The sequence below is a fragment of the Semicossyphus pulcher genome, unplaced genomic scaffold, assembly GCF_022749685.1.
Source record: "Semicossyphus pulcher isolate SPU_LCO1_2020_fin unplaced genomic scaffold, fSemPul1.0.p SCAF_12, whole genome shotgun sequence".
Taxonomy (NCBI): Eukaryota; Metazoa; Chordata; class Actinopteri; order Labriformes; family Labridae; genus Semicossyphus; species Semicossyphus pulcher.
In genome coordinates, this window is record NW_027211626.1 from 7,993,788 (window position 1) to 8,016,462 (window position 22,675).

The 22,675-nt window shown below is 44.7% G+C and overlaps 1 protein-coding gene across 1 annotated transcript; it reads right to left on the reverse strand.

Annotated features, from left to right (window-relative positions):
- Nucleotides 1–372: 372 nt before the first annotated feature.
- lzts2a (leucine zipper, putative tumor suppressor 2a) lies at nt 373–22,228 on the reverse strand. The gene is made up of 8 exons (XM_069659154.1): nt 21,990–22,228; nt 9,245–9,904; nt 6,784–7,446; nt 6,552–6,674; nt 6,222–6,368; nt 5,423–5,938; nt 4,353–4,457; nt 373–4,241 (listed from the first exon to the last, which is right to left on the reverse strand). Exons 2-8 carry the CDS (start codon nt 9,869–9,871, stop codon nt 4,059–4,061), a joined length of 2,364 nt encoding a protein of 787 aa, XP_069515255.1. The 5' UTR covers nt 9,872–9,904; nt 21,990–22,228; the 3' UTR covers nt 373–4,058.
- Nucleotides 22,229–22,675: the final 447 nt, after the last annotated feature.

Below are 22,675 nucleotides of genomic sequence, written 5' to 3' on the forward strand. Positions count from 1 at the left end.
GGCCCTCATATAGCCTCTGCCTGAAACGACTCAGTCAACTCTGTCCCTTTCTTCTGCTTGGCCAGCTCTCCGAAGCCTGCTGAGGCTGCACTTTGTGACGTCACAAAGTGCAGCTTTAGAAGAAACTGGTCATCCACGGCAGCCTGCAGACTGAGCTGAGAAGCCTGGGGATTACTCCAACATACTTTTACCTACAGATTTGAAACCCACGTTTAGTCTGGACATTCAACATTGTAACATTATGTCTTAAAATGTGAAACAGCATAATAACCACTCTTTAAGTTCTTCAGATATGTGACTTGAATGCAAGAAATGCTCGGTCTCATGCTTGGAGGAAAAAAACAGTGACATAAGCAGTCAATTTAAGGTGTGACAACTTGTTCTTTAATTAAAAACAGTCATTTGTACAAGAAATGTACACATAAAATATACAAGGACAACTACATACTTTATGAGTTACTGAAGACACAAGGTAAGTAAACATAAAAAAGTACACACAAGAGGATGAGAAAAATGCCACGAACGAAGAAGAAAGGTGTTACGTTGCTTTGGTCTAGTCACAGTGGCTACATTTGAAATAGATATTTTGTCTCAATAAAAGACAATGTCACTCTGTTATACTATTTAGTGTTTTACATATTTACAAAGAAAACGGATATGCAACAATGAAGTCAACGGAAAGATGAGAAAAAGTACTTTTTCAGTGAGGGAGTCGGTTTTGGTTTGCAACACCTGCAGTTGTTGCTGTTTTAGATCTTTGCTGCATCTGTGGTGAGTCGGTAACAGTCTATGTCTGGTTAACAAATCCAACATGGTTTGTTCCATTTTAAATCACTTTAAATGTCTACAATAAATGCACAGTGCAGACTTTTAAATACTTCTCTCTCAAACCACATTGAAAGTGGTAAAGTCATGCAAAATACAGCCTGATCAGATTTTCTGGAAGGATTTCAACTGACAGACGAGAACGGACAACTGTCTCAGTTTGCATCGGCTCCAACCTCGACTTTATGAAGAAGCCTCTCAAAAATGACCCGTCTCATGCATTTACAGACAAATGACGTGCACAAAACCCAACGATGAAGACATGAACGTGGTGTGATGTTATGATACTGACGATCAAATGAAAGATCATTCAAAATGGAGAGACAACAGAGCCCAAAGTAAAGGCTCAGAGCTGCTTTAACAGCTGCTAAGTTTGGTCATCAGAGTGTATGTTTGTGTCACACAGATTATATAATGTAAACATAGTTTTCATGCATTACAGTATTAGGTGCACTCTTTCTATGCTGCCGCCTCCATTTGTAACTGATCCGTCATTTGACATATTGGTGTGTGATAGATAGATTTATATATATAGAAGTCTTTATACTTTGTATATTAAACCCACACTTATACCAGTACTACAACAAAATATCTTCAGGTGCTATATATAAAAAAATATACAACATCTCCTCCATTATATAGATTTCCATTTAACCATTATTTATTGATATAGACTCTTTGTAAAATAAAAGTTATCAGCCCGCTACTTTGTTTTTTTTTTGTAGAGACCCACCATGCTCAGTGTTACACACAGCCCTGCATATACTGTGAGAAAACACAGCTTCAAACGCTAACATGCTCCTCACCGGTTTATATTCATCATGTTCACACTGCAGCCACTTTCCTCTGATGTCATGCTCAAATGCTGTGATAATAATAATCAATTAAATTCTTCTCCTTTAATGAGCATCTAGAAAGACAATTGATCGCAGCACTTTGTTAGCGAGGAATTAACTTCCTCGCTAATGAAAAGCTAAAGTAGTGTTAGCTAGGAAGTTGTTGAATGCTAGCACAAGATGTTGTTAGCGAGGAATTAACTTCCTCGCTAATGAAATGCTAAAGTAGTGTTAGCTAGGAAGTTGTTGAATGCTAGCACTAGCTGTTGTCTAACGGTAGCCAACAGGTTATCTAAGCTAGGACCTTAATTCCGAGCTTACATTACATTTGCTGTGAATGTACACCTTTCCTGTTGTATCCTTTAACATTACCAAACGGTAGTATTAGCTTTCAGCCACGTCCTAGCTAATGCTAATAATATCAAGTCAGTGGCTGAATGCTAATGTTAGCTGTTGTCTAACTCAAGCTAACAGGTTATTATATATGTTGTTTTTAATTGACATATGAGCTGATGTCCCTCCATACTTTCACTGTTAATGGTCTTTTCAGTTGCTGATCAATTAAAGGGGGCGTACTATGCTCATTTCAAGCTTCATATTTCACTCTGTGATACCTGTGGAGTAGCTTAGCATAATTTACAGTTAAAAAACGCTCCTCATTCTTTTCACACTGGTGCTCTGTGCAGGCCCTCATAAAACCTCTGCATGAAACGACTCAGTCAGCTCTTCACTTTGTGATGTCACAAAGTGCAGCCTCTTAAAGAAATTATATAAGATGATAATGATTTGTAAGTTACCATAAATCTATACATCTTACGATGTTATATAAGCATATCAGCTTCCTAGCCTGAGCATGACATCAGAGGAAAATGGCCGCCATGTAAATATGGTCAATTAAGGGCTTCAACAGCCGACCTGCCTCGAGGACATCCAGCCCTGGAGCTACTACATCTGCAAATTCTCATCCCTCGCTATCTGAACCGATTGTTCTTGTGAAATCTGATATAACGAAGACATGCAGACATGCCGGTCTCTTTACCTGTATAGCAGTCAGTGAAGATTATAGTCTAGGGTGAGACTAGGAAGACTTTTAAAGTGTTATTTTGGCTTTGGGCTGCCAACAGCTAAATAAAGAGCACTAATGGGAACACAGGGCAATAAACAGAAACTCTGAATAAGCATGCCTACAGTTCAAACACCGGCTTAAATCTCTCAGCGACGTCACAGCCGAAGTAAAAGAATATGCTCCATTTTTAGTTTCCTGATACCGACTGCTGAGGCGCTTTTCACTTGATACAAAAATAGATGAGAAAGAAGCAGAGTTAGAGACAGAAAGAGAGAGAGAGAGACAAAGGCAGAAAAAGACAAAGAGGAGAATCAGCAGCTTCCTGGTGACATCTCCCATGCTACAGTCTGCTTTCTATAGTGCTACATAATTGTTTAATGTAAATGTTTATGTCAGAGTCGCTGTATTGTATATATGAGTTTACAGAATGATAGAGTGTGAGTCTTGGTGGTCTAGAAAACATTTCCTTTTGATGTTTGGATGTCTGTGTCCTCTGGATGGGAAATGTCTGAATAGGATATCCGTCGGGAAACCAAGAAACAAGCTTTCAAACTGCTGTGTCCCGGACAAAAGTGAGCAGGAAAGTTGTGCAAAATGACGCCACGTTTCCCCTGGTGAGCAGATTCTTTCATTGCAGGTGGCGACCATTAATACTGCATTTCTCTGGAGTGGAAACAGTCACAATACATTCTTTTTTCTTATCCTTTTATAATCTGTGTAATGCAAAAATTGCTGATCATCTGATGTTGTAACATTGGTGTTATTTTCCCTTTAAGAGAAACTGGGAGGAATAATGTGGCGATTGTTGTTGTTTGGACGGGCTGATGAGGTCATCATTAAGAGCCAGCAGCAGCCGGTGGTGTTGATGGGACTGTATTCATGATGCATCATTATATGCATGCTGGTGGCCGGTTGTTTAACCTTGTGTGCTACAGAGAAAAGGTGTGACGGCGCTTTGACCAGATTGCTGTGCATGTATTAACATTTTGTTTTTTTGCTTCATTTTCCTTGTTGATTTTGGATACCCTGATTTGAACGTGGTCTGAGAGGGAAACACACTGTTTTTGGAAAGAAGTCTTTGTGCTGGCTTTGTAGTGGAAAAACCCATTAAAAAAAGCGCCCGGGGGGAAGACACCTTACAAGGATTTATTGGAGTACTTGTCGTTGCAGGAAGTAAGAATGCACCTTTGGGAGATCTCCCGTTCGACAGTGAGAAGTGGTGAGTGCTCGCTCTGTGGTCCAGGTAGAAGGTAGTGCAGTATTTGGCCTGGAGTTTCAACGTTTGGTTTGCATCCTCAGAGTCCTTGTGCACATATTACTGCTAGTGGTTTTTAGATCTCAGTGGCGGTGATTTCCTCAAAGTGGATGTCGTTGCTGCCACTGTGGACCTCATAGTCCTCCATGTCCCTGTTCTCCAGCTCCAGACTCAGCTCCCTCATCACCCGCTCAAGATCCCGGTTTCGACGGTACATCTGGATGTAGTTCTGCTGCAGCTGCTTCTGGTAGCGGATTACCTGGGTGGAGGGAGGTATAGGTCATTATTCCAAAACTATCTGGCCATGAATGACTCTGAAAACCACCTAACATGAAAGTCAAAATCATAAAATCTTCTTCCTCCTTTTTACCTTTTCCTTCTCCTCCTGCCACACCCTCCTCTCGTCCTCAAAGTGTGACAGTTGCTCCTCGCCGGTTCTCCTCTCGTACATGAGTTCAGCCTTCAGCCTGTCCACCTGAGAAAAACAGAACAAATGTAAAAAACTGAAATATTTCAGTGCCAAAATACAAAAGTAAAAATACAAACAAACCTATTATTAGCAAAATCTACATGTGCAACTACAAGTTTGAAGGAACTCATTCAGAGAAATTGTTCATGTGAATGCTTTTATATAAAATCATAACATGTGATGGGGGGGCTGCATTTTAAAACCAGTAAAGTGGTAATCTCGAAGATTCGTTCTCTATGGCGATAAACGGTAATTGCAGGAGCAAACTTCCCAGATATCCAAACAGTGTTGCATGTGTGACGTCCACGGTTGGCTCCGGTTGTAACTCTTGATTTTCCTTACTGACGGTCGCTTTCCTTTTCAGACTGTTTGCCTTCATCTGAGCGTCGAGTTTGTTTCTTTTTCTTTGGATTTTCACTTATTTTTGAAGTTGTATCTGTAGTCATCCATCTTTTCTTTGTTTGTTCAGCCATAGTAGATTACTGTTTACTCGCAACACTTGCAGAGACCGGAAAAGCAGCCGCTTAGCTCCACCTACCCTCTCTGGCAGACCGACCACTGCTGGGTGATGGAAAACGCGTCACTAACTGGGCGCCACTTGTGATTGTTTTCGCAAATGTCGCACCAGACACCCAGTCTGTAATACTGCCAATGCAAAGGCTTTCATCAGTGGGCCATAGGCTCAATCACCATTGTGTTACCTCATTCGACAATAGATAGTGACTTAACAGACATTTATTTAAATGAAAGTCTTCAAGATTATCACTTTAAGTCCAGAAAGGGTGCCTTTTAACTACTTGATATATCGTTCTTATATAAGTTATAACCTATAAGCTCCTTTTCATAGTTCATGGATTATAACATTTTAATATTCAAAGTGATAGCTATGAGTGGGAAGTAGAGTGTGTACTTCCCACCGATGTAATGATTTTTATTACTTATGCCTGGAAAATGGGGCAAAAAATGTGTACCTGTTGCCTGAGTCCCAGAACTGCCTCTGCGTTCTGCCTCTGAGCCTTGGCTTCATCACTCTCTCCTCCCCACACCAGATGCGTCTCTTCTCCATCGCGGTACACACACGGACTGGGACCTCCTCTCCCTCCCATACCTCTACTCTGCTGCAGGGAAAGGCTCATGCATTGGCCCTTCATGGATGCATTTCCAGGTAGAGAGTGAACACCGTGATTGGACAGAGTGTCACGGAGGCGTGCCGACTCCTCTTCCAAGCGGCATACTTTCTCACGGAGCAGCTCGGCCTCGCTCTTGCGCCTTTGGAGTTCGTTCTCGCAGACCTCTAGCTCCAGAGAGCGCGTCCTCAGGGCCGCCGCGGCCTCCTGGGATCGAGCCTGGCTGGCCTGCAGTTCAGAGCGGGCTTCTCTCAGCTGGGCCTTCAGCACCACGATGTCTCCAGCTTTCTGGCTGAGCTCCGACTGGATCTCCTTCAGCTGCTGCTTCAGGAGGGAGATTTCTCCTGATTTCTGACACACCTGAAGGGACAAGAGAGAAAGTCAGAGAGAGTAACCCTGAAAATATGGAACAAATTGTCTATAATAGCACATTACAAACTGTCAAAGGCAAACCTCAAATTGTTTCAGGCTTAAAAGCTTACATGAGGTTAATTTAACCTAATTTGAGGTGTCTGAATACCTTCCTTTTAGGAGTATTTTTATGCTTTTACCAGGGAGAAAGGCGTGGAATTGTTCACAGTATGCACCTTTAATCAAATCAGTCTAGCACTCTAACACCTAACACCTTTCCAGTGTCTCTCACCTCCCACTTTGTCTCCTCCAGACGTGGCCCCAGCTGGGTCTGCTCCCTCTGGATGGTGGCGCACCTCCTTTCCAGCGTCTCTCTGTCCTGCAGCAGAGAGGAGAAGTCCTCCTGCAGCTTCTTTTTCTCTTGCTGAAGCTGAAATACCTGAGAACACACAGAAACATATTGTACAACTGCCAAACAAACCGATGATTTGATTTAGATTAAGAAAGAATCTCCTGCCTCACATCTAAAGAACTTGACAAGAAAAGCTTTAATTTGAACCTAAAGATGTCGACATTCCTTCAAACAGAATTGTTTTTAAGTTTTATAAAATATGTAGCATACCTGTAACTGTAGCACCTGCTGAGCCCTCTGGGCCTTCTGAGACGCCTGCTTCATCTTTGTTGAACAGCTCAGTCTCAGCTCCTCCATCTCTCTCTCACAGCGTCGCTGCTTCTCCTCGTACACCTTTCAGAACAAGACTTAAGTGAGTGTTTCATTTATACTAAAGTTATTTCTTTGGTGTTTTAAAGGAGGGTTTGTTCAGTGTGTTCAGGTGAGTGTCCTCATGTCTCACCTGGCAGATCGCAGCTTCATTCTCATCCAGGTTTTCCCGGAGCTGCTGGAGCTCCAGGTCTCGCTCCCTCAGCTTCTCCTCCAGCTCCCTCACCACCGCCTCGTAGCCCTCCACAGGTGGCGGCGAGTGGCCACATGACCCGCTGTCCGACAGAGGCTGCCCGCGCCCACTTAGCGACCCCGAGCCTGTGCTCTTGCTGGATGAGGAACGTCCACTGTCCGAGTTAGTGTGGTTATGGCTCCCACTCCCGCCTGAAGTGTTTCTGCCCAGACTGGACACGGGCTCCAGCTGGCCCCCGGTGCCAGACCCGGAGCTGGAGCCCTCACTGGGGGCCAGACTGTAGCCTGTGCTGCTGTGAGTTGGGAGGCTGGAGAGGGAGTTCCTCCCTGAGTCTGACATGGAGCAGGACTGGCTGCTCCGAGCGTTGCGGCCTCCGCTGTAGGAGTTGCGCTTCCCTTCAGAGCCAGAAGTGCTGCTCCCTCCGTTAACGTTTGTCCCAGCGGAGCTGTTGGACCCTCCGAGGGGCAGCAGGAGGTTGAGGCTGGCCTGGCTCTCTGACAGACTGCTGCCCCCTGGCCGTGGTGACAAGTAGTGCACAGAGTGACGGTTCTTGGGAACGACAGGTTTGAACGCTGTAGGACGGATCAGCACTTTCTCCATGTTCTGAAAGTAGAACATTTAAAAAATAGCATAAGTGATTGATAAAAGCAGAGCTGTGCTAATTAGCAACGGATGAATAAAAGTCATTAGGAAGGGGTGAGTGATATGCTGGCAGGTCAAGCCTCCAGGCTCTGATTAGTTTAATTTGGTTTAATTGATATTCATGGGCTTCATTAAGCAATTTTCTTAATGATTTTCCTATCATCTAACATACAGGACCAGGCAGGAGAGGGGGAGAGTGAAAGAGGAGAGGACAGAGGAAATCTGATTAAAGGGTAGAGAAACAAAGAGGAGGGAGAGGAGTGGAGGAGGAGGCGTGACAAAGACGGAGGGGGTGAAGCTCCTCACACGTTCTGTAAGCATTTTTCTTAACGATCTTCCTCAGCGTCTCCTAATAACGTCACTGAATGTAAGTGAGCTCCGGCATTGATCATGATGTCTGTGCAAGGTGAGGAGCTGTCAAATGGTCCATGTGAGCCTGTCGGGCCGCTGATTAAGTTTCCCTCTGGATCGATGGTAATAAAGAGCCAATTAGACAGCTGAGGCGATCTGCTGTTAAACATGTGGGTGCACGCTGCAGAAGTGCTCATGAGTAAGGTGTATCTTCCAGGGAAAGTCCTTGATATGAGGTTTAATGTCACATTATGTTATAATAAGCTGTAATTAAAGAAGACATTTACCTATAAATATCTGCAGGTTATGGAAGTGGGGGCGATACAGAGTCGTGCAGAAGGGGACTTAAACATTTACAGGAAGTCAGTGTTTCTACTTTTTATACCAACCTGTTTCCTTAATGTCACATAAAACATATGAATATCAGGTAAAACATGCAGCTGTTTTTGAGCCAATCCTATGTGCGTTATGACTCAAAGTTTATTTTTAGGTAGCGATGCTATTTTAGGTCCTGATTTTTTAGGCTGAACTGATATTGATAGTTAGTTAGCATTATATAATATAAAATATTGCCATATTTCCCTTTTCCTTTTGTCACCACGAAAAAAGAAAATTCCCGAAGCACTGTTTCTGTTTCTCTCCTCCTTCTTGGCAGGTAGCTAGCTGCGTGCTAGCAGAAGGTAAACCTACAGTTGTGTCAGTGCGCATACGTAGCTAGCTAACTCAGCGGGCGAGATGGCAGAGAGGATATATTCCCAATATTTTTAGACAGAAGGCACAAGAACAACATCACGAATGAAATGTAAGTTGTGCCTGGAGAAGTGCTCAGCAGCTGTGAAGAGCTCCACTTCAAATTTGAAGAAGCATCTGCAGCTAAACACAGCTCCGCAACACTGGTGGGACTAAGAGCCCGTGTTGTTTTCATTGAAACAGCTGAGCCTGATACTTTATGTCTCTGCCCGGTTTGCTGTCAGATTGTTTTAAGAGCAGCGAGGGACTGATTTCAGGTAATTCATCACGTGACGGCAGCCAACAACAGTTTGATGCTACAACAGAACACTGGTCAGATTAAGTCATTTGTAAGCAATATGGCAAAATTTTACACTGGAAAATCCCACCAGGAAACAAGACAAAGTGTAAAGAATGCAAGGCTTCTGCTTCAAGTTACCCTGTACATTGCTATACAGGGTTAGTAGTACAGGCCTACAACTATAAATCATATTATGCACTTGAATCGGGTTGGTATCAGCCATAAAGTTGAGGTATCAAAATCAGTATCAGGAAGGAAAAAAATTGCATCAAAACATCCCTTATTATGCCCAACATATAAACTAATAGGACACTACATACAGTATTTGCAAAAAGCAATGAATATCAGCAGAATTATGTGCCCAGCTACTCCTCCTACCTTCTCTAACTGTCCGGACACCGGGATGAGTTTGGGAGGAGGCCCTCCAATGGTGCCGTTCAGAGTCCTGTTGTCCCTTTGGTCCTCAGAGTCACTGCAGGGGCTTGTAGCCGGCAGCGCAACATTCTCTTTCCAGTCTCCAGCGACCACCTCATTGCTCACATGCCCAAAGTTCCCATTACTGCAAACAATACCACCTACTGCACCAGCAACAGTTCCACCTCCTGCCCCAGCGGCGTTACCCGGCCGGGGCTGCTTCTTGGTGGGCAGCGGGGGAGGCAGAACCTGGGCCTGGGGAAGCGTTTGGTTGCTGATAACCAGCAGCTGCTCCAGGGAGCTCCCGCTGCGGAGGGTGTTGTCCTGGAGCCGGAAGCAGCTGGTAGCTGGCGTGGAGCGCCGTGACTTGGTCGAGAATTCGCTTGCGGCCCGGCAGTGTCTCTCCTGGTACGTCCGGCCTGATATGAGACTGCTGACAGAACCCATGGCTGTCCCAGAGCTGCAGGGGCCACAGGGGCCGGGGCAGGGGCCCGAGGGGGAGTGGGAGGATAGCGGGCGGCACTGCTGCACGTCGAGACCTGGATTGGGGTGGTCAGTCACGGTCACAGGAAGTGCCTGAACCAGAGCCATGGCACCTCGACGGCGTCAGACACACCACGCACTCTGAAGGGAGAGAAGAAGAGACATTATTAATTCATGCTCTACAGATGTGACTATTGCACACACTCTGTTGGAGAGTTTAGTCATATTCATAAGGCCTAATTCTTTCTTCTAACAGCCTGTAACGTCACAACCAAGTTAAAGGCCTCTTTAGGCTTCTAAGTTGTACGATTTTTTTTTATTATTTAATGCAAAAAATGTACTTGACATTGACAAATAAGGCCGGCACTAAGAAGCAGCAAGGATTGCTGCAGAGATCTGAACCAGTGTAATAAAGCTGCACAGCCGAATATATAAATACAAAATAAGATGAACATTTTCATCTTTCAAAAATGTCCCCAGTAGGCTGATACATTTTGCTGCTACTGCCCAACATGTGTCTTGCATGGAGTCATTACATTAAGATGTTTGATTGAACCCTGATTTCTTGTTTTCAAATCTTTATCCTCAGCAGGAAACGAGAGGAACAGACATTTTGACTGCTGAGCCGAAACGGTTTGACTGACTGCTTGAGCAGAAAAGGCACAGCTATTACTCGTGACATTAGCGGTGGCTCTGATCTATTCGAGTGTCCCTGTAAGGCATGAGAGTGTGACAGAGAGCCGGGACTCTGACACTGGAGCAGCTAAAAGGTATTCAGCCATTTATAATTGTATTATCTACACCTGTGCTTTCCCCACTGTAGATGTAATATGCTTTAATTTAACATGAAACATTATTGCCACGGCTCTCGCAGGTGCTGTGAGTCGCTAATGTGATTTAGCATCTAATCAAAATATGTGAATGAGACTCGTTCTGTGATGAATAGCTTCACTGTCAGCTTTGATTGTGATTATGGGGCTGATCATATTACAATTATCCTTAAAAAATGTTTCATATTAAAATGTGACAGCTTTGCTTTACATACAAGCTTAAAACAAATCTCCGTTGCAACACAAATTATTTATTGATTTTATTCCTCGCAAAACTCATTAGCCGCAGCCACTTTGCAGCTGTTTGTTTGAAACATTTCTCCTGGGGGAGCAGGTCCCCAGACCCCCCCACAGCAAAGTCTCATCCTTCATTAAATACACTCTTCATCTCTGGTGTCGCCGATGCTAATTGTCAATGTCATTAACGAAACAGGAAAAGGATGGATTTAGTAAAGACTCGGGATGAAACAGACGCGGGGAGAGAGAGTGAGTCACGGTCACCGCCATGTGCAGCTGCTCTGCGATTCTCCTGAACGTCCCCGTCTGAACCTGCCAAGCAGCCATCCGTGAACTACTTCTAAAGGGGTTTGAGAACTAGCCCCTTCACTGTGTCATGATCACAATGCTCACACTCCTATCAGAACATCTTAGAACACCTGAATCAGAGCCTCGCTTGATCGCCGCACTATTTTCGGATGAGAAACATGGATACAGAATATTATCACAGTAAGTGGCAGCAGATTAAGTCTTCCATTTGCAGATAGTATTATCAGTGTTAGATGCCCGCGGGGGACAGAGAGGGGACACATATCCTCAGCCTGTCGTGCCAAACCCAAATCCGTCTGGCCAAGTGGAATAATCCGTGCCAGCGATGGCTGCACACAGTCTGCCAGGATAAAACATCACACACACACACACACACACACACACACACACACACAGCCACATGCATGTACGCAAACATCCACACACACGATGATTGAGAGAGAAGAAGATGAAGAGTCGACTCTGAAATGTGTGAGCTGCAAAATAACTAAAACACATCACAACACAGCACAAGTTTACAAAGTGTGGCAGCTTCCATTATGGCAGCCTGGAGGCCTCAGTATGCTTCAAACTAAATGCTGGTCAGACAGTCAAAAAATATTGGATACGCTTTAACGGGGGGTCAAACGCTGAGTCAAAATAAACGTAGTTTGTCCAGGGGCTGCACGGTGGTGCAGAGGTTAGTGCAGAGAGAAGGTTACCAGTTTGGCTGCAGGGGTCCTTTCTGTGTGGAGTTCTCCACGTGCATGCTTGGGTTCTCTCTGGGTACTCTGTCTGCCTCCCACAGTCCAAAGACGTGTGTGGGTGAGAGCATGAATGGCAGTCTGTCTCTGTGTGTCAGCTCTGTGATTGACTGGCGATCTCGCCCAATGAGAGCTGGGACGACTGAGAACCTTCACAGAACCTCCCCACGCGGCCCTGAACAGGATAAGTGGTATGGATGGATGGTTTGTCCAACCAGGACCAAAAGGTACTAGGCCTGGTCTGGTCGTACTAGAGGGCAGAGGAATTGTAAAAATGGGAGACAGCCTCTCCTCTAAAAGTGAACGAAGTCGCCGTATGAAGAATTTAAAAGGAGAGCTTGAGAGAGAAGTTCAGAATCATGGCTGTGGTTTCTGGTTGTCTGTGTGGAAAATTTACAAAACCTTGTCAGACTTCAGGCGTCGGTTTGCTTCAAACGACAAACCAATGGAAGCATCACTTTCACTGAGTGAATTGATGGTTTTGTAAAGTTCTGTTTGCACCCCCCTTTCAGTATCAATGTTGGGAAGTCGTGGGAGGATTTTCTGACTCCAATGATCCGAGAAACTTTACGTTTGAAGATGTCTGTGACGGTTCTCAGTCAACCAGGTCAGGGTAATTCAGAGTTTAATCCAAGTTCATACTTCGTCAGAACTGACATTTTTTGGGTGAGAGGCGAAACGTCGTCAAGAACTTCAATCAAGTCCAGTTGAATTTTGGATCAAACTTTGAATCTTTGTTTGTAGAATACTGATGCCTTCAGTGTGACCGTTTCGTAACCGTTAATTCCATGCCCTCTATCGATAGTGAGATGCGAGTTGTGTATTAAACTCCAAAGAAAGACAACCCCAAAGTCCACTTAACCCCCATTTGCCTTTGATTGTGGCCAAGTATAAACACTTTTGCCATTTATATATGGGAGGACATGCTTTACAAACATATTAGTTCAACAAAACTGTGAGTTTGTGTGTGGGTGCGTGACGTGTAAGACAGAGGAGAAACTTCACGAGTTCACACGAGTCACAGAGATAAAGATACGTGTGGTATGTGATCACTTCCCATGCCAAAATAATCACGCCTCACAACCTCCTTTCACCTTTTATCCCTCCAGTCCCACCTCTCCTTCACTCCCCGCCCTGACTCAGGCAGGGATAATAGAATTAACAACCCCTTGAGACCGTCAACCGTGACCCCCCCCGAGCCCTAACCCTGTGACCCCCTGAAGAGTGGAGGGGAGCTGGTCTGATTCCCTCCTCCCACCCCTGTGACCTCCAAGGGTCTGGTTTTGTTCTGGCTGCTCTGGCAACAAATCCCAAAAGCTAATTTTGTCCCTCTGATGTTGCTCACTGGTTGTTTCTTAAAAAGTTATTGCAGCCCTCCTCTCCTCCCCCTGCATTCCTCTTACAAAGCGAAAAAACTTTTACCATCCCTTCATCCACCCTCACCTCTTCCTCCACCTTCCTCATTACGTGCATCCTCCTCTGCTGTCAGCAGCACAAGACAGGAAGAGGAAAAAAAACAGCAACCACTAAAAATAGAAAGCATCTCAAGTGCCTGAAATCACTCTGATAGTCTTTCATGAGGCGTTCTCTCGGCGAGGTATTTGATTCTGTTTTTAAAAATAGCTCCGATAGTGTTGCAGCCAGCTCTTACGGGGTCAACCTGGGGCCACTTTACACCACATCCTGACACTCTAAAACTATTAAATGATGCTGAATGGTTTAAAGCAGCCTGCTTCTGAGAGGAGTCGTGAATACACCGAGGGGGTGGTGAGAGGTTGCCCTCCACATGCCACCAACTGGCCCCGGATGAGTGAGAGCAGGACTGACAGAAGAAAGAAGTTCCCAGGTAGCTTTCTAACAAGATCCAGAGGTGGGGTCTGTGACGGGGAAATAATCCCGTTATGATAAGTCTGTTAATAACGAGGGAAGGAGGAAATCCTTTATTCTGCCGCAGCAGATCACGCCTCGCAATCACACGCAACCTCGGAGCTGTTCCGGAGACTCTGCTGGGCACAGGACGGGGTTAGAAAAGAGAAAATCCAGCAGAAGTGGGTTTAGAGGCGAGAGCACAAAGGCAGGGGGGTAGTGGGAGGAGGAGGAGGAGTGGGTTGTTGGGGGTTTCAGGGGAATTCCAATACCAGGTAGTCCAAAGAGAGGCTCCAAAGAGGCCTGAGATCTTGGGAACACTGGGCATCTTTAATCCTGTTTGGACATTATTTGGCCAGCACACAGACACAGAGGTCCGAGCACCTTAAGATCTCCGAGCAGGGAAATCAAATGTGAAGGCAGACTTAAAAACCATCTCCTTCACTGCTGAGCAACGAACACGTTACTTGTGCCAGTTTTTTTTCCCTCCTTATGCATGTCAGATGGCGTAATGATAAGAGACAAAGAGCAAAAAGAATCAGCAAACATTTACACTGTGGGTTTTGGTTTGAGGCCACAATCACAGGAGTTTCAGGAGTTTTTAGTTGTAGCTTTTTTGGCCGCCCGCCGGGGTCTCATAAGGACAGTCCTTGTAACACATTGCCCACAAAAGCACACATTGACCTGATGCGGTCAGCATTTTATTAGTTTGATGCTAGCTTCTGTGCTCATGCTTGGTTTCGATCCTTTAACAACCAAATGCAATGTTTCCAGTCTGTTGGCTCTGGAGCCCAGAGGCAGGGTCCACCCTGGACTGATCACCAGTCAATCACAGGGCTGACACATAGAGACAGACAACCTTTCACGCTCACAGTCACACCTACGGGCAATTTAGAGTCACCAGTGAACCTAACGAGCATGTCTTTGGACTGTGGGAGGAAGCCGGAGTGACCGGAGGGAACCCACGCATGCGCGGGGAGAACATGCAAACTCCCACTTTGTCAGAACCGGGTTCGAACCAGGAACCTTCTAGCTGTGAGGCAACACTCTAACCATTGCACCTCCATAGAACATTATGAATTAAAATCAATTAATTGTTAGATCTTTAGAATGTCAGAAACATATGAAAATGTTTGATAAAACTCTTATTTTGCTAAAATTTTTCTGCCCCAAAACTTTTTCGATACAAAGCATTTAAACAATATCACGTTTTCAAGTTGATTTGTCACTTATTTACACTGGGCACGTAACATGTAGAAAGACAGCACGCTGTGATGAGAGATGAGAGAGCGCAAAACAGTAAATTTGCAACTCTTTTTAAGCAAAACAACAAAAATATGCTCAGTAGAGCTGAAAAGTTCTGCAGAGTCCGGTGACAATGTTCTGTGGGCTCATCACTAGAAGCGATCACTTTCACCTGACACATTGATCTATTGTTAATAGAAAAATATGTTGTTCCAGGTGATAAACTGCCATATTTTTGAGTTCTTCAACCTCCTTTCTCCACTTTCATCCCTCTTTCCTGTTCCCGACTATTTTTCACCCATATCCCTTTCCTCTCCTCCTCACTTCCTGAGCTAGATTATTGCTCCACTGCTCTCCTGTCACTCTTTCCTCTTCCATCCCCCCATTTCCTATGACTCCCTGCTCACTGGTCTATGCAGCTAGATTTTCATGTGCCCCTTCTTTAACATCAACACCACAGCGTGACTAACAGAGGGCGAAGGCAGCGTGAAGAACGGAGCAACAGGTGGAGAGTATAAAATTGTATACGGACGAGGGTGCAAAAGTGTAAGCATGTTTCAGCAGCGATTATCAGAATCATTCATAAAAAATGCCATTGTGTAAGGCTTCTTCTTCTTTAATGGGTGGTCACTGCCAAGTAGAGATTCACTGATCACAAAAGCAGTAGTCATTGGTTCACTTTCCATCATACAGCAGGATGTTATTAAAGAGTTTGAGCTTGTTCAGACCAGCAGAAATATTCCTGTTAGGTATACAGAGCCTGGGTGGCCTTGATTAATCCTGAGACCCGTGATCTCTGAGGATGGAGAGAGTTAGAAAGACAGACAGAAACAGAGACTTAGGGAGAAAATCCACAGGCTAGGTGAGTCACAATAATCCTCCACGGCTGCTCACAAAAGAAAATCCACAAGTACGGGCAAGGCAGCAGCACACCGACACACAGCCGCAGCAGGGCAATCAGTCGACACTTAATCTACCATCCCGCTCATTTGTCAAGTATCTACTCTCTGAAACTGCACAATAAAACATCAAACAGCCAGGAAAATGGTATTGAGATGAAGTCAGCCGACTGCGATGTAAAATGAGAGCGGCCTTTTAATGTTTTGCCAGAAGACCTGAGGTTATAATGTGCCTCCATTCCAACACAATGACTGTCTGTCTGCGTGGTAGCTCATTGTCACCTTCCCCCACATGGCTCGGCTTTAATGTCTCGCATTTTGCGTGCGCGAATGTGTGTGTGTTGGAGATTGGTGCGTGCATGCGAACCTACAGAGGCCTCATTAACCCATCGCCTCAGTGCCAAGTCTCCTTTCACTCAAACCGGGCTGATATTGTTCTTTTTGGCAGAGGAACATGGTTGACATTGTAGCTTAACAAAAGTTCTGAATTCTTTTGCCGTCTGACTTCATTAAACCAGGTTTTCTTTAGTGGCACAAAGAGAGAAATGAAGTTTCTAAAAAGTGAGTCTGTGCTGGAGTAATTGGCAGCAGGTCCTCCCACAGTTTTTCTTCCTTCTCTTCTTTTGCAAAGACTTGTTGCTGCTGCAGATTGTAGCTTCTCCCTCTGTTTGAAGATGTTGCAATGGCAGAGGGGAGGCCCACATTTTTCATGTACGGGGGCGAAATAAGATGAGAAGTGGGAAAAGGAATGCAAGGAAAAGAGTGAATAGGTGAATGAGCGAGTGAGTTGTGTGTGTGTCAGACAGTCTGACAGCGGACAGGTTGGCTCTTTAGCATCTCAAAGCATCTGGCTTCAATTCAGATGTGAGAGGCTGCAGCAGAGTGGGGTGACAGAGGACTGGGCTTTTTTTTTTCCATCACACACACATTTAACTGAGGAGAAACTCCCAGTGGGGGTTGACAGTGAGAGCAGCCAGCAATCTATTGAAATTAGATTACATGAAAGTAGCGACACAGCCTTGTGAAAACACTGTGGTGATTTGGGGACACAGTCTGTCAATCACATACTTGTTTAAGGATCCTGTTTGAGTTGATCTGTGAGTGTTGGCTGACTAGAATTGAGGTTGCACGTATATTTTGTCACGGTAAAAACATCACGATGTGACAAAGCTTCACCATGCTTTACTTACCTGATCACCACCTTTATATATTAAAAGTTAGGCCAGCTTCTGAATGTCTCTCTTTTGCCTTAACAACACAAGTGCTATCTGAGATTCTTTTATACTAGTGCCAGTGCTGGAGCCAAAATGTGTTGGGTTTTTTTTGTGTGCTGATTTAATCGTGCCATGAGACACTTTGTAACCAAGATTTGACACCGAACACAGGGTGGAGCCTTGGTTAGTGTGCGTAAAGCCAGGGCTCCAGGTAATTGCAGGCAGGTGTGTGAATGTAGGCAAACAGTTTTTGATCCTGTCGGAGTGTCGAGGTGTGTTTAAGTTGAGTTTATGCGTTTTATGTTTAATATTGTAGACTGATTAATGGACACTGTGATTTGTATATTACAAAGACATGTTGAATAAAGGAATCGCAGCATCCAAAATGGACAGACACGTGGACATTGGGTTTGTTGCTTCAGCCGGAGCACGTGTCTGAAACTTCTTCCATAATTTGCCCCTGAGTGTCTATTTAGATAAATATTAGCTCTGTTTAAATTTAGGCACTACAGCCAGACTGTCTTTGTTTTTAAGATAAATAAAGTCAAAGTTGTGGTCAGCCTGTAGTCGAAGTTTAAAAAGCTCACATTCAAGTCGAGAAGTCCAGTCTATCTAGCTGGTCTTAGAGGTTAACCAGCATTAGGCAGTTAAAATTAAAAAATAGAAGCTATCTAAAGAAAAACAAATTATGTGAAATATGTTTTTCTATCAAATACCTTCTTTGATTTAACAAGAGGAGCCAGAAGCTATAGTTTGAGTTTTTATAATTGTCTGTACTGTAAACAGAGCTGCAGCCAGCAGGCAGTTAGCTTAGCTAGCTTAAACTTAGCTAGCAAAGTTAGCGAGTTAGCGTGAGGTAGGGATAACAGCTAGCAAGCTCTAGGAGCTGTGTGTGGGGAAGGAGGGGGGAAAAAGCCAGCATGCTCTGTCCAAAAGCAACAGAAAAGCAACTAACAGTCCCTCTAAAGCACAGGAATTAATTGGTTGTAACTTCTTTTGTCTTATTTGGGTAAAAACTCAAGTTTAACATCAACTGGGAGCAGTAACTTCCTTGAGTCCATCCCAGGAACCCTTAAAAGACCAGTCATTACATAAGTAAAATCAGGACCCATCTGATCCAACAATAATGAAGTAATAAGTAAGTAATCATTTAAAGCAGCTAGCTGATATGCTAGCTTCAGTACTTGATTAGTTTTTGATACTGCTAGCACAAGAAAGTAGCATGTTTTCATATCCTGCGTGCGTGCTGGTTCACAGAGGTAACAGTAAAAAAAAGGGGAATATGGCTGACATTCCTGGTCTTCTCCAAATGTTGGATTTTCCAGGAGTATTTCCAGCCACTGACAGTTATCCAGCGGCCGTCAGTGGTCAGACCCGCAGACACTGGAAATACCAAGAATGCCAGCGGTAGAGACACGGGGATTAGTCTGGCCAGTGGACTACTGTTTATCAGGATCAATGCCCAGTTCAGCGTTAACCCTCTGACTTTGACAGAAAACAATCATTTGTGGGGAGGCTTTGATGTGTTATCAGTGCAGTAGCAGGTCGTCTGTCTTTGGCATGGTGTTTACTGGAGTATATTTTGGAAAATTCAGGTGCTCAGGCCGCTCTGACTTCTCATTGTTCCAAATGTGGCGAGAGGAGTCACGTTTTCCCTCCTAAACTTCACTTCCTTCCCCCCCTGCTGCTTCGGCTGTGGAGGGCTATTGTTTCAGTTTAACAGAGGGCAGACAGCAGAGAGAAGGGGCCTGTTATCTCACGCTGAAAGCAACAACACTTTGACTGACAATGTGACCCACAATGTGAGGGAGAACGAGGAGGGGGCAGTGACAGGAGTCTCGATTGTCTACCAGGCTTCAGAGAGGAAAAGTAGGCCACGATACCTAAAATTTCTCAGCAAAGGTGTCAAAGCTTTATTTTGAAATCACTGATCAAAGCGGAGGCAGAAAATAACACACACAATGGCGCCCACACACTCAGTGCTACTAAAAACAGACAGGCAAATGAGTCCCACAGCAGCTATTACATAAGCAGCAACGCCTCAGTTTTAACTGTGCCAGCCTCGACGTATAATGTATAATTCACTTCCACTCATCTGAGAAAATATCTGACACGGCAAAGAAGCACATGTGTGTTCAGACAAACTGTCCGTGCTGCTATTAACCAGAGAAAGATGGAGAGAGGGGGGCAGACTGGCGTGGAAAACACTCATTCAGCAAACCGACGAGACGCCAGGCCAACTTCTAATCTCTCCCTCTTCCTGTGTTTCGGTCTGTGTCTCCGTCTCCCTTCTTCTGTGTTCCTCCGTGTTTCTCATCCAGAGGCTTTACATAAATACCTGAGCATTTTGTGTTAGCATGACATTTAGCTCAACGGGAACTCTGGATACTAACGGAGCTGAATCTCAATCCAGTTTCGATTCTTTTACTGCACATTTCCGTACAGTTTGGTGAGGAAGAAAGACCTCTTAGTGAGAAAAATAAATATAGGCCTACTGTTTTTATTGCACTCAGTATCATTAACCCTGTCCTGACTCATTTTCCCTTTAGCTGCAAGGGAAAACGGGCATTTGCTTCGCTTTAGAGGGAAACAGTATCATTCAACCATTATCAATAAAGAAAAATCAACTATTTTCAGCTTGCAAGATGTACCTAACACTCCCTGACATTTTGCAATTATTTCATTGCATATCCACAATTTGAATTATTAATCTCATGTTAATAAATGTCTATTAAGTCACTATCTATCGCCGAGGTAACACAATGGTAATTGAGCCTATGGCCCACTGATGAAAGCCTTTGCATTTGCAGTATTACAGACTGGGTGTCGGTGGCCAAAATCACAAGCGGCGCCCAGTTAGTGACGCGTTTTCCATCAGCCAGCAGTGGTTGGTCTGCCAGAGAGGGTAGGCGGAGCTAAGCGGCTGCTTTTCCGGTCTCTGCAAGTGTTGCGAGTAAACAGTAATCTACTATGGCTGAACAAACAAAGAAAAGATGGATGACTACAGATACAACTTCAAAAATAAGTTAAAATCCAAAGAAAAAGAAACAAACTCGACGCTCAGATGAAGCAAACAGTCTAAAAAGGAAAATTAAGAGTAACAACCGGAGCCAACCGTGGACGTCACACATGCAACACTGTCTGGATATCAGGGAAGTGTGCTCCCGCGAGATAACTGGCGATTAATTTTGGTGCCGCCAAAGAGAACAAGATTACAACTTTAAAACGTGCAAGTTAAAAACTGTCCATCATATTCAGCCAGTTTTGTTAGCAAAGTTGTTGCTGAGTTAGCATTTGTATACGTTGCCAGTGTCTGTAGTGTCAAAAGGGGCACAGAAGACTACCTAAGAGGGACTATGAATTAGAGATTGAGTGAGGGATTCGTTGGCTGCAGAGCTGAACAAATCGAAAGTGTTTAACCAACATGGACCCAGGAAAAAGAGGACAAAAAAGAGGAAAAACCAAAGGAGAGAAAAAGCAAATAAACACAATGCAAACTTTTAATACTGTACTTAGGCAAACCACAGACACACAGGGGGCATGAGTCAACATGACTGGAAAGGGTTACGTACGTAACCTGCTGAAACACGTGACTCACATTTACCTCATTTGTTTTGTTCAGAGCAGATGAGGTAACCCACCTCTCCATCTATGACCCCTCTCCCACTCCTCTCCACGAGTTAAACTCTACGTCAACGTCAGCGTCTCGACACCTGCCCGTTTACAGCCGCTGTGTTTATGCAGTAAAACGTCACTCCTCCTCGCTCTGCCAAAACCCAGCCTGGGTAATTACAGCCTTCACCCAACGTGCGTTCAAACGAAACCCTCAACATGACACGGTCAGACAGACAGATACTAAGAGTGGAGTGGATGGACGGCCTTCTAACCGCTCTGAGTATATGCTGACACTTTACAAACTACAATACGTGACCCAGGGCACACTAGAGGTCTTGTAATTACACGCGTGGGGAAGACACAAGAGAAACAACAGCGGCCTGTGTCTCAGAGTGCTGCATCATCAAAATAAACACAAAGATTCCCTTTGAGTTTTCTGGATAAAAACACGTTTAGTACGGGTCAAACTTTGGAGATGCAGCCTGATGGTCTGCTGGAGATATATCTGCTGCCTCATGCTCTTTCTTATCTTCAGTGTGAGTGTGTGCAGACGGATTGAATAACACCCTCCTCCTCCTCCTCCTCCTTCTTCTTCTTCTTCTTGTTTCTCCTCCAGGCCAACTGTCCAAAGAGTAGATCAGCTTTTCTAAAGGCTGGAATTTCAAATCAATACCCCCAACTGACTGTAATGAGCAGATTACCCAGGATCAGGATTAGAAAATCTGGGCTCACACACACCACAAAAAACTCATCATCCCAACTCCCAAAATCAAAGCTAGCGGGTGGGATTGTCCCGGCTAGTGCAGACCGAACGCCTCCTGGGTCATTCAGGGCAGGAACAACTTTATAATGTAACTTTAAACCAATGCAAGTAAGCTAACTCTAAACCAAGCAGCTAATTCTTATATTTTATTATATTTCACCACTAAATCTGAGTTTAACCACATTTTAAAAGGCCAAACCAACTTTTTTTTTGCCCTCACAGGCATTCCTAAACTAGTTTCCATCCTGTTAAAATCAGTGTTTCCATGCGAGCAGGCCTGCCAAGCAACTTTTGTCTCCAGCTCTTTCCGTTACACACCTTCCATTATTGGGCATTTCCGCATCTGACACCCTCTTAAGTGGCTTCACACTGACTCAAGGTGCTCATGAATACAAAAGTTTCCTCGAGCAAATGCATGTAAAGGAAGCCAAACCGGGATAAAGAGAGTTTGAAGACACATGCTCATATTTCACACACACACTTCTGCAGACACACACACACTCACCCCAGTGAGAGCCCTGCATCGCTGCCTCCACTTGTCTCCGCTCTCTTGGAAAAAATAAAAAGAAGTAAAAATCACTCCACTGTCAAGTCTCTCCTTCTTTTTCCCGTCGTCTACCTCGTCTCTGCAACACTCCACGTTCCTGCCGTCGCCTCCGAGCTGCACCAGGACTTCATATCCCGACACTTTCAAATGGAAGCCCCCTTATTTTTCCTCTCCTGTCCTCTCCTCCTCCCCTCTCTTCTCACTTCACTCCACTGTTCCTCTTCTCAGCTTTCCTTCCCTGCTGTCTGCTGTAGCACCGCCTCCCCCCTCCTCCTCCTCCTTCTCCTCATTCCTCCCTCCCCTCTCTCACTTTTGTCTGCCGGCCCCCCTGCTCCTAGTTTCCCTCTTTTAACACACACACACACACACACACACTACTCCTCTCCTCCCCCTTCTCTTTTTAGCCCAAGCTTCATCCCCTTCTCTTTCACCCATATTCTCTGCATCAACACAATCCTGCGTCAGTTTGAACACTTCTACAAATTTCTTTTTTTTCTGGTGGGTGTTTGTAGAAGCACAGCGGCCCTCGGGCATCAGGGGAACACCTCCTCTTACTCCCAAACGTCTGCATCTACCCTCAGGCTTAATAACGTTACAGTTGCACTTAATTATGCAATTAAGAAACAACAACCACTACAACAAGA